This window comes from Drosophila sulfurigaster, chromosome 2R (genome assembly GCF_023558435.1).
Source record: "Drosophila sulfurigaster albostrigata strain 15112-1811.04 chromosome 2R, ASM2355843v2, whole genome shotgun sequence".
NCBI lineage: Eukaryota > Metazoa > Arthropoda > Insecta > Diptera > Drosophilidae > Drosophila > Drosophila sulfurigaster.
The window spans coordinates 18655050-18673391 of NC_084882.1; the positions used below are offsets into that span (position 1 = coordinate 18655050).

The 18342-nt window shown below is 41.4% G+C and overlaps 1 protein-coding gene across 1 annotated transcript; it reads right to left on the bottom strand.

The window, feature by feature from the left end:
• Positions 1-6527: 6527 nt before the first annotated feature.
• On the bottom strand, positions 6528-17614 carry LOC133837964 (homeobox protein slou). Its single transcript, XM_062268879.1, is given in 6 exon segments — positions 6528-7045; positions 7108-7385; positions 14638-14812; positions 14814-14903; positions 15010-16242; positions 16244-17614. Coding segments are annotated over 6 exon segments (2157 nt in total). The 5' UTR covers positions 16334-17614; the 3' UTR covers positions 6528-6754.
• Positions 17615-18342: the final 728 nt, after the last annotated feature.

Sequence of the window (18342 nt, forward strand, 5' to 3'; positions counted from 1 at the left end):
TCGTTTCTTCCGTCTGCTCACAATTTGTATGCGGATTGAACTAGTTTGCTCCCCAGGGTATTAACATTGTGTGTGTGTGTGTGTGTGTTATTGAGAAAAATCTAGCGCAACAAATGAAAACGAGACATGAAAGGTGCAAGAAGAAAGGAAAATCAAGCTGGCAAATAGATGACATCGACGCTAGTCCGTAATTGTGTGACCTGGCGAAGCTGTAATGAGTTGGTTTTTTCGACTTGAATCCTTGATGAACTCTTTAGCAAATGTAGCATGAACTACACTGTAAGAAAAACAAAGGGAACTCTCTCGCACATTTGTAAACGTCTTCAAAGAAACTCTCAACTCGAGGTTTTCGTATAATTACTGTAGTTTGTTTGCTGTCTGCGGCCAAAGTTTGTGGCACGCAACTGACTCGAGTGTCTGTCCGATTTTAATTATGGCCTTGTCTTTGTTTTGATTTGCTTGTAATGTCGGCTTAAATATGAGACACACATAAGCGGATTTCACAGCAAAGGGGTGCAACTCAACGCAACTCAACTCAACTCGATTGCTGATAGTTTTATGTTTGCAGCAGGTGGCGGGGGTCACAGGACAACACTTTCCCAAATTTGCGAACAATGCCTGGTCGCGTGGCACTTTGTGGGTCTAAACAGAAGCAACAACAACAATGGGAACAACTGCGACTGTAACTGATTTGCCAACGACGCGCATCTAAGCATGCTTCAACAGCAACAACAACAACAATAGCAACGGCAGCAACTCGCTCCCAGTTGACCGCTAACGCCGCCCCGGCAGGCGTCAAGCGTCAAGCGAAGGATCCCTCGACATTCGCATACGCCCACAGTATAAACAACTCAATTTGAATGCATTTAACCGCGTAATTGTGCCACGTGTTGTACGCTACGCGTGCGCTATTTGTGGCTGCATCAACCCGCGGGGCTAACAACACGCATCCCCCCGTAGACTTCAACCCTCCCCCTCCTCCCACCGTCGTCGTCAACTAAGCACAGCAAATTGCAAACCAATTGGCATGCAACTGGTCGAGTAATGCGATGGCAACTGAAATGCCTTTTAGAGCTCGCTGCGCGGAGAAATTAGTGCGTAAATGTTTTCTCACCAAATAAAAAGGTTCGACGGACTGTTCAACGGCATTTCGTGTGTGCCCCATTTCGTTGCGCTTGCCGGCGAATTAACTGCGAATTAGATGGGCACGCGTTTAATTTTGTTGAATTCGCAATGCTTTTCACTTGACAGGTAACTGCGCCTGCTAAATGGTGAATGATGAATTACTAGATGAATGCGACTCATGCTTAGACTGTCCAAGAGGTTAATAAGGCTAAATGTTGCATGTATTAAGCTTAACAAATTTTTAATACTTTTTATTCCTAGGAATAAAATGATCTCAGGCTAATGTTAATAATTTGGGCGTCCATTAAATAACACCTTCATTCAAATTATTAACATTAGCCTTATAAAGAGCACCAGCATCATCATTCTCTGGAGAAAATGTAACGGGACAGTATTCAAAGTAAAAAACAAAATTTTTTTATTTTTAATAAAGACTAATCATATAGCTCTTGATTAGCATTTTAATTAGAGATAAGTATGTTTTGGGAATTATTTCTCTGTTTCATCATAATTGCAAAAATGAATGTGTTTTTACAAAAAACAAAATATGAACGAAGTTATTATATTTTATGGTAAAACAGAAAAAGTTCTCAAAATCAATCTTAGCTACAAATGTAGTCGTAATCCAAAGCCATTACTTTTTTAAAAATATTTTCGGTTTATGTTGGTTTCACTGTAAATGGTATTGCACGTCACATTTTTCGCCAGAGAATTTCCCACATGTACGTATATGTATTACAAGAAAACGCATAACTAAATAATAATAATAAATAACGAATTGACTGCCCAAAAGGCTAATAAGTCAAAATGTCGCTTGGGCTTCGCTCAGCTAATTTTACAGATTCTTGACTACTTTGCCAACGAAAATAAGTTTGTATCCACTGTCTTCTAATATAGGTTGCCTAGAATGCATGTGATGAATTCAAAAATATTTTTTGTATGAAAAACTATGATTATTTTATACATTGTATCCTAAGTGTAAAACTATACTTAAGTATTACAGTTGCCTAACAACTTTGCCTGGGGAAAGTAATTTTCAAAAGAAGAAATCCACTGCATTTTTTACAGAGTTTTGCCAATGTACATACATATATGTATATAATTAATTTTATTATAAAAGACTATGACTTTTCAACATTTTTAACCTCAATCTAAAACTATATTAACCAATCTAAAACTAACTAACCATATTGGTAGCAGAAATTTCGTTAAATAAAGTGAAATTTACAAATAATGAAGTGCCCTCAAAAGTATGATATAGAAATATGAACAGTGATCGTTGCCCTCTCTTTCGTCTCTGGTCACGCATATCGGTTAATTGACCATAAAAATATCAAATGTAATTTACAATGCGTTAGCAGTTTACAATTTTATTGCTCCACAAAGCACTAATAGCAGCTGGGCAGCGACACCAACAATGAAAAAGTGTTACATTTATGACTTGAAGTGCTCTAACTTTGTATCTCTCTCTCTTCTCTCTTGTGTAGAGTAGCTTCAATATTACATGAGCACAAATTGCAATTTAATCCACAGATGTCAGCATTGCGATCAGTGTGTCTCTGCAAGTCAGCCAGCCCTTTCGCCTTATCGCCCAGCCCTTCACACAGTGCACGTGCCAGGACCTTACATCCCCTTCGTCCTTCGTCCTGCCTGCTGCGTCCCACGAGCGTGTCAAGTTGAAAAATGGTATTAAAGTCACATTGACAATCATCAAAATGTGATTCGCTTGCAAAACAACAAAGGGCAACCCCGGCGTGCCTTGACTCAAGACACATGTGGCAGGCAGCGGATTCATTGCCCAGCTCCCTGGTGACACTTTAGCGTTTCCTGCGCGTCCTTTGCTCTTGCGCTTCATCAAATGCGCTGCGCAAATCTGTCATATATAACTTTGGCAAAAAGGGACTCCAGGGAGCTTGTTTATGTCAAGCTCTGGTCATAATTTATATGGACGCGCACATATGCAAGCATTCTGGCATCGATTCGTTGGGGGCGTGGCAAACGTATTAAACTTTAATTGCCACGCGATGTTCGACTGCGAGCCACAAATAGCGAAATAAATGAACTAAACTAAGTCGCAAGTTGATCTACCACTCCCAATTAAATGTTTCTAGGGGCGAGAAGAAGTTGCCACTTCTCCACTCTGCTTTCCAGCTCCAGTTATCTGTGCTGTGGCAGAAGCTTCTCTTGGCGTTCACTCAGTCGCGAAATTGTCGCCAGCGTCGACGACGACGACGACGTCTTTGCAGTCGCAACGCGGCAATCCAAATTCAATTAAACAAACACAATAAGTTCTCGATAAAGCCGAGCTGATAAGCGCAGTAAACTAAATATTCGCATAAAATTTACTAGTAGAGACAGACCCAGAGATAGAGAGAGAGAAAATGAGTCGAGTGACAAAACTCGCATGAGGGTCGCGCTGTAGAAAAGTCAATGGTGCAGATTAAATGTTGCCAGCGTGCCACACACACACACACACTGTCACACTCACACACACACACAGTCTCTTCGAAATGAAGTATGCGTAATCTGCAGCAATTCAGGCGCAAAAAAAGGTTCTCGTAAAATACGTAAACACAAAACAGGGCAGCAAAAAAAAAAAAAAACAAAACAAAATAAAGAAGGCATCCAAAATAAGTCGCATAAAATAAAATTCAAAGTAGTTTACGCAAAATACCCAAAACAGTGAAAGAGAGAGAGAGAGAGAGAAGGAGAGAGAGACAAGCTCGGGAAACAACTTAATTGCGTGAGTGTCGCGTTTTGATTCTGCAATGAGTTTTCCCCTCATCCCCCCCGTTGACAAAACTGAAGTACGACAAGCAATTCGGTCTGGAACAGAACTGTCATTGCTGTCTGTTGTTGGTGGTGCGAAATGCTTCAAATGGGATTTGCTTAGAATTGGAAAGCAATTGTCTTGGATTTGCGTTTAGGCGTTTGCCAACCAACTCAGAGAACACTGAGTGGAGGAAGGATAAGGCTAAGTATTAGGGTAAGTATTACTTTAAGTGGGCAGGCGTCTCGTTAATTTATCGTTTCACTGATTTGTTTGCGGGTTGAGGCACAGCAAGTGTCGCGACACATTGCAGTAAATTGTATTTAGTGAAGTAGTCATTAGAGTCCTTAAAATGATTATAGTAATAGTATTTAATTGCTGAGCTATAGAGAAACAGAGACAATATGTTCTATAGAGGAAGTAACGTGTGATAATTGTTAGGATATCCGAGATTGCGAATAAATGTTAAGGCTATTTTAACTTGAAGTTGTTTAAAAATTTATACGTGTTCATAGTCGACAGTAAAATAAAGTAGAAATATAGAAAAAATGTTCTTTCTTTTGCTAAAGAGAAATAAGAATTTAAGCATTTTCGTTCAAAAGAAAATTTATTAATGTGAAGTATCTATAAACAATTATTTTAAAATCCGTAATAATGCACACATTTATAATTACATCTAATTTTGTTATTTTTCTTTTTAAAATACAAAAAAGTCATGGAAAGCACATATTAACAGTTATTTTTATCAATTACTGTTATCTTTTATAAATTTACTAACAAGTGTTCTAATTTCTGTAATAATTATTATTTTGTATCTTAAAAAAGTAAAATATATCAGGAGAAAATTCATATTTTGTTAAATTGGTAAAATATATATTTTTTAATAATTTTTTTTTTTAAATTTAAATAAATCTTATTAATTATTATTTCGATTCCTATAATAATATTATTTATTTAAAAAAGAAAAGTAAATCACACATGTCAATAATCGTTTTTATTAGCACTGAAATCGAAATCTGAAATCGTTCCCAAATATATTTCAATATATATTATCGATATTTGCTGCACTTTATTAATATATTTATGAATTTTATTTTTATGAACGAAATTTCAGTGCAATTTCGTTTATAAAAATAAAATTGATAAATAAATTGATCAAGTGCAGCAAAAATCGATAATATATGCATTCTTTCTTTAAAAGGTAAGTTATTTTATTTTCTCGAATATTTAATATTTTTTCTTAAAAATAAAAATAAATTATTACTTAATTTAAATTTCTAATTTGCAGTAATGCATTTTCTATCAGATCTTGTCCCATTTGTACTATGATAAATCAAACATTATTAGTTTCTGTTCAAGGAACTTTTGCCATTTAGAAGCTGCTCTTACTGTGAGAATAGAACAGGTTAAACTCCCGCATTGCAACTGAAATTAGCATTTAATTGTATGCAAATTAAACTCCACCTACTCTCCCCCCCCTCTTGTCAGTCTCCTCTCTCGCCTAGGACTTCACGCTCTTGCTGTGCACATCAGCTCGCAGTTTGTTGAATCGTGTGCGAAATGCGCTGGCATGTCTGCAGTTGAATAATTTAGTGACTTACATTTACAGAAATTAACGTACACCTACACACACTCACACATGTGAGGTCATGCATAATATGCATGTGTGTGTGAGTGTGTGGGTGTGCTTCAAATAGGATTTGTGCGACTAATTGCAAAGTACTTAAGCAAAAGCTTAAAACAAATGTAAAAGCAAATTTTTAATAAATTATTTATGCAAATGGCCGCTGCAGCGAGCAGAAAAAGCATCGCATATCCTTGTCGACAGTGGGCGCAGTGGGCGTGGTAGGCGTTGCCCGCAAATGCAATCAAATTTGTGGAAAATTTTCATACGCTACTCGCATGTCGCGTGGCTTTTCACACAGAGCTCAAGCTCAGGATCAGACTCAGTTTGGGGGGGGTTTGTTTGGGCGTGGTGGCGTAATAGATATAAAAGGATTTTCAGGCTGAGAATCCTTGTTTGTTTGTTTACCTCGCGCGTCAATGCTGTCAACGGCACTCGTCAATCCACAGTTCCTGTTGCTGGCCATGCGTAGATTTCTGTTTCAATTATCCGTGCTGGCCAGAAAGGAGTCCAAGCTTGAAGCTCGAAGCCGAAGCCGAAGCCGGAGTAGTTATTATAATATCAATGGGCACGAGGTGTGTGCCCGTGAATTTATTCATTTGCGCTGTCTCTCTGTTTTGACAACAACCTACCCGACTTTTTGGGCTCGCACTCGTATATGTGTGCTCCGCATTGTATCATACAAATCGGATTAAGAAATTTCGTATTTGTTTGCCACATAATTGAATAGCCTCTGTGACTCCGAGTGTGAGCTGAGCTGCACGCGGCAAATGAGAAGCAAATTTAAAATTTTACACTTGACTTGACATTGTTGTCCTGTCATTTCACACGCTCAGCCAGAGGGTCCTTCTTCCCGTCTGTCCGTCTGTCTGTCTGTCTGTCTGTCAGTGTGTCTGTTTATCAGTGTGCGTCATGGCGATAAATTGTTTTTACCCACTCCACAACATATGCAAAATCTCCATTTTCGTTTGTGTTTCTCATTTTTATAATATTTATTTTAATATATTTTATACTTAATTTATGTCTGGCATATTTGGTTTCGATTTGGTTTTCTTTTGATTCTGCATGTCACTTAGGTGCTAAAAATAATTAATATTATCAAGTTAATGTGACTTAGCAACATCTTTGGTTAAGCACTACAATATTTAGTTTAATTATTTAATATGAATTTATACAAGAACTATTTACAGGTGCGACGACAACATTTAAAGCAATTGGACATTTACAATGCGTGCTCAAGGCGCCTCCGCTGTTGCCCCCTTGGCACGCTTCTCGAAGAGTTGCAACAAACGCTGTTGCATCTTGCAATTTTATGAGTGCGAGTGGCTCAAGTGATGCGCCCCCAGCGGATGGAAATAGGGTCCATAGGGCGGATAGGGCACGGCATGGGGATAGAGCAGACTGCTGGCATAGGCGCCGGGTCCAAAGGAGCCACCGGCGGGCGGCGGCAACGTCGGACTATTCACATCCATGCCGGGATTCTGTTTTTTCCACTTGGTGCGTCGATTCTGGAACCAGATCTTGACCTGCCAAACACAAATGAAAAACTAAGCATAAAGTTGCTAATTAGTTTCTCTTCGCTTCTCACCTGTGTCTCGGTCAAACTCAGACTCAAAGCCAAGTTTAAGCGTTCACAGACACTCAGATAGCGCGTCGTCTTGAACTTGTTCTCCAGCGACACCAGCTGCTCATAGGTAAAAGCTGTGCGAGCACGTCGTGGCTTTGAACCGCCGCTGCCTCCGCCTCCGGACTTGCCATCGCCATTGCGACTGCCGCCTTTTTTGGAGTCCGTTTCACTGCTGGGATCGTCAATGTCGCTGCCATCGTCGCACATATCATCCTGATCCATGTCATTGAGATCCTGAGCTGTAAGAACAGAAAGAAAAAGCGAGGTCAAAATACGCAGCATGTTTTTGTTTTTTTGCATAAGCCAAACACAGAACAGAACCGAATCGAACAGGAGCATCATCAATCAAGTGATTGTGTCCCAAGGGACAGTGCCAGATTTGTAAGCGGAAATCAATCACATTGTGAATTAATTGGAATTTTTGGGCACATGTTGGCGCACATGTGAATGGTGGTCATCGTGCAATCCTGGAATTGATTGCAATGATGCGGCAATCAAAATTCAATTAAGCCCACCACTGACCAGCGAATTGTCCACTGCCCATTCAACCACCCACAACTCTGTCTCACACTCTCTTTCTCTATCGGTTGGCATATCGATTACACAGATAGAGTAAGAGAGTAAGAGAGAAAGAGAGAGATTTCTTTTTCCCACAGCGCATATTTTTGGCTTGATTACCTGATAAGTATTATGCACGTTTCTCTTGATGTAATCGAATGGCCATAACAAATGATGCAACTCAGCGATTATGTTCACTTATGCAGTCAGCACTTATGCTTGTCTGCCAAATTATCTAACAAGTTACGTGCTCTGTTTGTGTTAAATCCTTTTCCATAGGCATAGGAAAAGTAACTTCACAAACTGTCAACTTCCATTGCAAAATAAATCACAATCTGTCTCTATCTCTCTCTCTTTTGTATGCGACTGGTAATTGGTCAACATGATTGGGCGTGTTTGCATGTAATTAGCATGGCCAGAGCGATGCCTAAAAGCGCGGCGGCAATTAAACAGAAAATTAACATGAACGCTTCATTTAATATTTAACGAATTTGCTGGCCAGGCAATGCCAACGTGCATCCCTTTGCAAATGCAAATGCGACTCGCACTGGTAATGGGCTGTGGAGTGTTTGCAGCCACTTTGATATGCATTAATGGCACATTAGATGCTCGAATCTCCTCTTCGATACTGGATATTCCAACTCCATCGATGACTGACCACAATTGGTTTGAGTCAATTGAATTAACTGCGTCGAGCTCCGCGTGGGGCATGCCACCAGACGTTTAATGTGTTGGCAAACAAACGCGAAAAAGTCGAAAGGCCAGCAATCCAGACAGCCAGACAGCCAGACAGGCAGACAGCGTAGAGCGAGTCAACGGGGGAGGCTAAGGGATTGAAGTTCTCGTATTGTTGCTGCCCGCCTAAAAAAGGGGTTGTGTTTGAGCCCAATAAACTGCAGTGGCAACCGCAACCGCAGCTGGTTAATAAGCGCTGAAACCACAAAACTGCAAACGGATGGGGAACGAGAAACGAAGAACGTAACGCCCAAATATGCCAGCAAACTGTCTGTACAACATGGCGTATGAGTAACGAGTTGTCTGGCAATCAAAATTGAGCTAAGTTTGATATGGGTAAGTTATTACTATTTCATTTTTTATATATATTCATTTAAAACTCCCCGTTGGTAAAAAATGAGTTAAAGATTTATAAAAGTGAAAGCGTTGTAAAAAATAAATTGAAATTTGATTAACATGATTATTTAAAATCGTATTGGAGAATCACGTCTTTTAAATGTTATTTGAAATACAAATTTTCGAAGATTCATGAATTGAAAATTTATATAGTTTTATGATTATAAGAATATTACGAATATTGATTAATTAATTGAAAACCCATAGAAAACACTTTAATATACTTTCCTTATAAACCAAGAGTTCTTCAAAGTTCTATTATGTTTCTTCCATTAATATTATACTTGTATTTATAAAAGCCTTTTCAGTAAAGAATTATTGCTACAAATTGAATGAATTTTTTCCATTACTGATAAAACTTTTCTTAATATTCACCCCAATTTTCCATGGAAAAATTTTTACGAAATATTCATCACTAATTTGTACAATTTGATGTACATAAAAGTTAATAGGAAAAGCAATATTTGCCAGTCCTTTGATAATGCTTTGGTAGAAATATTTATATATTATTTCATATGTAGTAAAGTCTCATTTCGACTTATCGCTATCATAACATGCCGCAACTCTGTCCCTTACTTATCACTCGCGCTGGTATATGTGTGTGTGTGTGGATGAGTGTGTGTGGGACAGATGTAAAATAACTGCAGTTAATTATAATTACGCCGAAAGCACTTCATAAGCAATTTTGATGATATGGCGCGTCGAAGATAAAGCGACGTTTATGAAAGCACAAAAGCGCAGACAAGGCTCATTTACCAACCCACAGAAGTGTGCACACACACACACACATACACATATATGAAGACCCTCTCGAGCGACTCGTTGGTGCAATTTAAAAGCCAAACTCAACTCCCCCTCGGGTCCAACAACAACGATTTAAATTAAAGCGCAAGCGAGACAGCAAGCGCGTATTAAAAAGGAAATATGTGAGAAATGGAAGCCCAGAACGAAGCGGAAATGCTCTGCATTATAATTGGAGCATATAAAAATGTATATTCAATATCTAAAATGAAATGAAACATAGTATTGATGCAAAATAGTTTGCAAATCTACTCTGAAAATAAGTTTGCATTTGACACAGCGAATGTACTATAGACAGAAAATACGAGCTGAAATCGTGAAAATAATATTCCAATCTTAATAATACGATGTAAATATTGAACACAGAAAAATTAAAAATTTTACAAAATACTCCATTGGCAATTCTTGAAATTCAATTTACAAAAAGCATTTTTAAAATGAAGAAATTCTCAAACTCAAAATATTGATTCTTTTTCCTAGAACTTCCTTTTTATACCCACTATTCATAGGGCAGAAGGGTATTATAACTTTGCTCCTACAGAAAATGTATGTAAAAGGTAGAACGAATCATATCCAACCCCACAAAGTATATACATATATTCTTGATCAGCGTCGACATCTGATACGATATGGTATGGTTAGTACTTATTCTATATCATTCTATATTCTATATCAATACACTAAATATAGCCTTCGATATATTTTAATATTTTTGCAGTATACAAATTTGCTATATTTTACGAATAGTACCAATATCTCACAGTCGAGCACACTCGTCTGTATCTATCTTATTTCATTCTTTTTATAGATTCAGCTTATTTTGAGCGGCAAATAAACATGGCCGACAACAAGCTAGAGTTTTAAGCCATAAACTTAATTATGAAATCCGAGTGTTAATTACCACCACCACCGCACAATTTACCAGCACACACACCCTCAAATATACGCATACATACAGAGATAGTACACTTATGGTGGATGGTGGGGAGAACCCTTACAAAATAGCTTTTAAATTTGGGTTCTGTGTGGCATATTCATGGAGCGCCATTGTCGCAATCATTATAATCGCATACGCCTGGCCAATGCGACCCCGGGGAGCATTTGTCGTCTCATTTTGCCATTTTCATAAAATAATAAATGAGTTGCTGATGACGGCGTACTATAAAAACCCGACTCTGTTTCTCTTTTTGGCTCCTCAACGAAAATTGTCGCCTAACTTTACAAAATTTACAGACACGCACACACGAATGCCAACGTCCATGTCTCCATGTCTCCCCAGAGCCGCACGATGAGAGTCTGAGCGCAGTCCATACATACAAAGTGCTGCTATATACATACGAGTGAAAGAGAGAGGGAGTGACTAAGAGAGAGAGAGAGAGAGAGCGCCAAATTGAGTGCTGAAAAGAATAAAAGTTTTCGCAGCCATTTTACTTTTCCGGGGGTTGTTTCCGGCCATGTCCACCCACATTTAAATGTTGCCACATAACCATTTTATTCCAACTCAACCCCAAGGATCAGCAGCGGCAGCAATAGCAACAGCCCCCTGTCTCCGCCTCCTCCCTCCACCGCTTGGTTCGCTTAGTTATCGCATGTTTTTTCATATGACTTTTGGGGCGCATTTTTGCCTCGGCTTTGGCTAGGCTGTGCAGGGCATGTAACAGTTTTTCATGGCATTCCCACATAGCTTCAACTACGAGTAGTATCCATGTTGTTTTTATTTTCCACTTCCGCCTCCTTCTCCCCCTCTGTTCTGCCCTGCATCTGTTATTGTGTATATACATAAGTAAATGTGTTTTGTTTTGTGGCTTTCGTCGCTGCTTTTAGTGCATTTGCTAGTTGTATGCTTTTGACTTTCAGTTCGAGTTGCTCTCAATGTCGTTGCTGTTACTGTTGCTGTTGTTTTGCAATTTAAATTAAATGCAAATTGCTATGCGCCTGGCGACCAGTGCAAATGAATGGCGCCTTAGAGACTTGCGACAACATATGCGTAATATTTATTAAATATGCACACAATGCACATCCTCGATATGATGTCATATATATTGTGCAATAGATAGAAAGAGAGAGCGAGAGAGGGAGAGAGAGAGCGGAAGGTAAAGTGTCATAAAATCTAATTAGTCACAAAGACAAAAGGCCGCATAATTACGCTAATATAAACTGAAGCGACCAACAGCAACATTAGCACCTCCCAGACCATAAAATTAAGTGCTGTCCATTCCTCCCTCTCTTTCTATCTCACTCTTGCTCGCTCTCTCTCTCTCTCTCTCGCGCTCTCTGTGGGTGACAGCGTTATTGAAGCGGCTAATGAATGTGCGGTAATTAAGTACCTTGCTAATTAATGACTACAGCATCACCAAGCAACGAACAATCGTTGAATCACGGTGCCGCAAACAACACACTCTGCGTATACGTGATGGTTGCTCCTGGCTTTGCGTTTGCTGTAAACTTGAACTGACTGAATAAACTGGCAGTAACAATAACACAAACAACAACAACATCGGTAGCGGCAACAACAATGCCAACGACAGCATCATTATCCTCGCTGCCTCTAACTGTCCGTCCGTCCGTCCGTCCGTCCGTCCGTCTGTCTGTCTGTCTGTCCGCATGTTGTTGCCGCAGCTTGGGGTCGTTGGCGCGGCCATTGAGTCTGTTTTATTAGCAGTTATGTTCGAGTACTGCGACACCACAACCAGCAGCAGCAGCAGCAGCATCAGCAGGCAGCTGTAGACTCCGCCGCCATCTCCATTTGCTGCGCCATTGATGAAGTTAATTGTGTTTTATTAACACAAACACAAATGCACAAACAGCAAAGAGCAACAACAGCAATGGCCGATAATTTGCTACTGATAATGATGTTGCTGTTGCTGTTGCTGCTGCCTGTTGTGATTGTTCTTGTTGTTGTTGTTGTTGTTGCTGTTGCTGTTGTGGTGTGCGCCATTTCCAGTGTTTATAATTTCGTACATAAGCGCTTACCGAAGTGGCCAATAAAGTGAGTGGATTGTTTGTCTGTGTACGTGTGTGTTAGTGTGTGGTTGCAAATGTCTGTGTGTACTTACGAATATGTGGGTGTTGGCCCCAACTGTTGGTGTATGTGTGTGTGTCTGTGTGCAACTGGCACTTTTGAGCCAAGTGAATTGCTGACAAGTTGTGTGTGCTTATTGTCTGTTATGGCCCACGATATTGAGAGCTCTAATATATTGATTAAAGACAAACAATCAATTGAGATGAATCGTCGAGCATATAGAGAAACTATGTGGCAAAACATTCAGTCGATTAATCAGTTTCTCACAACTAAGGCGAGAGAATAAAGGATTGCTCTTAATTCTGCTTATAATACTGCTTTAAGTTGTTGGGAAGATTAATTCTAAAGTTATAGCAAATTTGAATTATATGTAAAGCAAAATAAAATGTGTTTCAAAATTTTAAATAAACACATTTTCGCTAAGGCAGACTATTATTCTAATCAGGTGAATTTTCCGTAGTCAACTTCAACTTCAAATGTCATACCATACATATAAAAACATAAATTAAATGCAAAAATTCACAAATTCATATCAATTATTTGATTCCTAATAAATCGTGGATCTTAAAAAATTATCTAAACCAAGAATTACATTGCTAATAAAATGATTGTAAACCATTTTTGTTGAAAATATGATAGTACATATGGAAATATAAATGAAATAAAATAAATGAGACAGATAAATATAAGTCAAATCATTCATTATTTGAATTTTTCTAACGAAATGAATTATATTAATTATTATCATTTAAACTGCTGTTATTGAACACATTTTCAATTTACTCCTTCATTACTAACTTTCTCGTTTTCATCTCTTGTGCTCATCTCGTTAGTTCTTTGCCAGTTTCAAAAGATTTGCGCTCATTTAAAGTGCTTAATTCAAAAACTTGGTTGCTCATCAAACAAACCGCAATAACGAATCGCAGCGAATAGCTTGACTTTTTGTGTATTATTTTGCACAACGAGTATAATAAAGCATTTTCCCCCACAAACCTTTGCTCGCTAACTTTTCTGCTATCGTTTATTTTGGCGCTTTGCAGCAGCAGCTTAGCAATGCTTTTCACTTCGCCTTCCCTTTCCCCCATCTCTATCGCCATCGCCATCGCCATCGAGATCGCCCCCATTGCCAAGTGCACCACAACAACTTCAATCAAATTTGCAAATTTTTATTTGAGCAATTTCTTTGCAACGAGCCAAGCATGAAAATCAATTAATTTTCAGCAAAAATGTTAGCCAACAGTTCCGCAGCTTTACCTCCCCCGCCTCGCTCCGCCCTGCCTCTACGGCAACAGGAAAAAATAAGCAACTAGATCCAAATGCCAAAAAAAAAGAAGAGAAGAGAGCCAAAAAAAAAAAAAGGAAAATGAAATGTAGCCAAAGGAAATATCGGAAAATTCCACACAGCAATTGCTTTTCCCAATTAAAACATCAATCAATCAATTAAAACAAATTCCATGGAAAATCCCTGTTGAATATGAGTGCAGTTTTCTTTCTAAACAAGTTGCGTCATCCTCTTGTGTGCCGCACGTTCCTCTCGCTCTCGCTCTCGCTGGCATTTCGTTTTCGTATTGTTGCCACATTTGTTTGCCCGGTGAATATACGCAAAATATAAATGCTTTCATAGCCCCAATTCTTTCCCCCACTCCAGCAGCTGTCTGCATGTGTGGGCGTATATGTGTGTGTACGTGACTTGCGCCTGAAAGCAGGCAACATACAATTTATGCTTGTTCAATATGGCAACTTGGCTGCAGAACGAGTTAGGAAATCATAGAGAAGGGGTTGAGAGTGAAGAGTTTGGAGTTTTGGCACCAGCAAAAAAAAACGAAGCAATCAAAACATACAAAAGCAGCCCACAAACATCCCCCCATACATAAAAATGGCTGTTCACATAAAGTTGAGAAGAGTAACAACGATTTGCAGGTCTGGCAATCGTAGAGCAAAGTGGAGTGAGTAGTGAGTACACTCAGTCAGACACTCACCAGACATATCCTCGCTGTGCTCATCATCCAGATGCTCGTGCATTTCATCATCGCGCTCATAGCTCCATTGCCGCGGATGGCCAAAGGGTGGCGATGTTGCAGCTGGTAGCTTGTTGCCCGTAAACTTATTTGGATCCAATATGTTCTCCACGGAGAAGGCCAGACGCTTCGTTGCCGGCCTCCCTGTCGCTGCCCGTCGAGGTCGAGGCGGAGTTCGCATTGCTCGCACTGCTGGGCACAGAACGCGTCAGATCCACGGGACAGACCTAAAGCGAAAGAAAGAGCAACCAAACCAAAGCAAAGGCAAAGCCAAAGATAAATAAAATTGAAGTGTGCGTCTTGTGGCAAGTGGCAAATTAAAGGAAAACTTACCGACGGCGTGCTGTGCGAACCAGAGCCATCGTTGCTATCCTCGTCATTGCCATCGACATTGAGCTCCTCGCTGGTGTCGCTGCGCGCATAATTAGCGGCCGCAATTTGCCGCGATGTGGCTGCTGCTGCCGCAGCCGCCGCTGCCAGGCCGCCCAGTTGTATTCTGAAGCCATAATCGCTTAAGTCGCGGCCAGTGGGCGAGGCAGACGCGGAGGCGGAGCTGGTCGAGGCTGCTGTGGCCGCTGTTGAGTTGGAGGCAGAGGTGGAAGCAACGACTGTGGATGTGCTGGGCACTTGATGTTGCTGATTGGAGCGTGCAGCAACCGCAGCGACCAGCTTAATGCGTTCCAGATCCATGTCGTTGCTACCAGGCTGTGGCGGTGGTGGCAGCGTTGACTGTGCTGCTGGAAGCGCGGAATGAGCAGCCAAAGTGGTTGCTGTTGCTGTTGCTGTAGTCTGCGGCTCGGAATGTGTTGTCTGCTGGACGCCAGTGTGCGGCGATGTGGGTGGCGACAGTGGCGAAGTGGCGGGCGATGGTGGAGCTGTTGCATTGGGAGCGCGCAGATGATAAACCGAAGCAGCTGGATGATGTGGCAGCGGATGCGCAGGATGATGGTGATGATGATGATGCATGTGTTGCTGCTGCTGCTGCTGTTGTTGCTGTTGCTGCTGCTGCTGCTGTTGATGATGATGCTGCGCGGCAGCAGCCAAGAACTGCGGATTCTGCAGCAAGTGTGGATGCTGCTGCAGCAGTGCCGCATGTGGATGCTGCAGTGGCTCGGGACGCGCCAAATGACGCACGGCATTCAACTCGAGCAGTTTGCGTTGTTGCGCGGGCAACGTGAAGCTGCCGACGCCAGTTGGCGGCGATTGCGAACGACGAGCATTATTATTGTTGGTCAAATTATTGTTGTTATTGTTGTTGTTGTTGAGTTTCTCCTTGTCGCTGTCTTCTTGGGTGGGACTCAGGCGACTCAGCAGCCCCGATTCGCTGGTCATTTGCTTCAGCCGCTCGATGGAGTAGCGCAGTTCCTGCTCCTGCTTGGCAGCCGAACCGCTGGCGCTGATAATGAACTTGGGTATCTTGGCTGCTGCGGTGCTAATGCTGATGCTGGTGGCCACCGCCGCGGAGGCGCTGCTCGAGACGCTGACATCGACAGCAGCTGAGCCGAGCTGATTGCCAGCAGCATTCGCCAGCTCGGGCGAGGTGTTGGACTTGGGCGAATCGGGATTCCGAGTTGGGACTCATGAGGCCGCCGACGGCCGTGGGCTGTGCCCCAATTGTATCGCTGGGCTTTTGCACTGGCGATTGCAACATCACCATGTCGCAAGTTCGAAGCACTTTGCACTTTTATCACGCACTGTAGTTCTTTATTACGCTTAGTTCACTTCACTTGTAATCAGTTCTGTTCTGTTTTTGATTTCTCTATAATTGACTTGACTTCGTTATAAAATTGCCGCGACGTGTTGTTGTCACCTTGATTGCAGCCAATCGACTGTCACTGATGCCGGCGCGCTATCTCTGAATATCTCTAAGGCTGCTGCTGTCGCTGCTGCTGCTGTTGCTGCTGCTGCTGCTGCTTCTCGCTTATCCCGCTGCTGGCTGAGCGTAATCCGCGCGCGTGCAACACTCTGCTCAGAGACGGGGCTGAAACGGAAATGGAAATGCTCGACAAATTTGTTGAGCTCTCTGAGTTTGAGTTTGAGGGTGGCTGCTGATGCTCAGCGTTCGCTCGCGTTCGAGTCCAGATGCTGTGACTGTGGCCCGTGGCAAGTCAACTAAATGGAAAGTGAACAAATCTGTTCTGGCGTCTGTTGCTGGTGGTTGCTTTGAGTGAAACTGCGAGAGCGCTCTCTCTTTCTCTCTCTCTCTCTCTCTGCTTTGATTGCACACGCCCCTTGCTGGGTTTGAGTGCATTTCTGTTTTTTTTTGAGTGTAGTGACTCCTCCTTTTTGACATTGTTGGAACTGTGAGGCTAATCTCGACTAGCATCTAATGATTTAATTTGCCTTGTACTCGTTAGCAAGCGTAATGGTCTGTTCTTGGGTCTTAGCCACATTGAGCCAGAGTGGCCAAGCTCTCGCTCTCTTCCACTCTTTCACCACTCTCCATCTCACTCTTGTGCTCCCTCTCCTTCTCACTCGCTTAGCCACTGCTTGCAGCTCTCTCTCTGTCGCACATTTATTCCAAGTATTACATAGTTTTTCACTCGCTTGAATTGCCACCCAAAAATGCGCTCGAGGATGTGAGTAATTGTCAAATTATTTAGCGCAAAATTTGTTTGCTTATGCGCTTCGTTGGCTACGAAATGGATCTCAGCTTTTTATATTTTAAATGTGTGCGATGCGAGTGTGTGCCCCTCGTTTTTGTTGTTCTTGTTGTTGTTGTTGCTTTTGCTTATGCCTGGTTTGTTCTTAGTCATATATGCATGAATGCTTTGTGCTCTTGTGGCTGGCAACGGCAACGACAACGACAACAGTCAAGGCAACGTCTAATGGCCAACAGGCAACGGCAACAACAACAACAACTCTAACATTTGTATTTGCCAATTTTTGTCAAGCTTAATTGAATTTTAGACAAATTTTAATTTGTAATCAGTTTATTTATTAGTTGTTAATTCTTGTCAAAGAAACAATTGACAAACATTCAGCTCCAGCCTTGGCTTTTTCCTTCCTCTCCCTCAAACTTTCTTTTTATACTTTTTTCTCTATGTAAAACTCGGCGCATAAAACTCAAACCGCCCACAACACGCGCCTGACTCTCTCGCTTGCTTTCTCTCTCTATCTCTCTCTCTCTTTGTATTGCTCTCTCTTTCGGCTACTCTCTTTTAGCTTCGAAGTGTGCAGAATATTTTAAATTGAACAAAAATTTATATGCGCTTTGCACAGACAATTTAATATCGCATCCAATTTGCGGTTTATACGCATCGCAGCAGAGGCCCTCATGGACGATGACGATGATAACGTCGATGCTGATGATGATGATGATGACGACAAAGGGAATGTGGGCGAGCAGAGAGAGAAAGAGAGTACTAAGTGGATGGCCTGGCCATCAGCAGAGGCTGGCTGACAGCCTGGTTGGTTGGTTGGTTGGTTGCTCGTGCTCTTCGGGTCGGGTTTGAGCGCACAATGGGGCGTATAAGTGACATCGTTAAGTGGACGCAGGACGGCACGAGGACGTTGCTTAATGAACTTCAACGGCATCCTCTCGTCTCGCATCTCTCGTCTCTCGTCCTGCACCCCCAGCAAAAGTCTCGATCGTCTTTATGTGCTGACGTTGTCGTTGGCAGTCGGCATTTTTAAGCGTATTTTTCCTCAGCTCCTTTTGCGTTG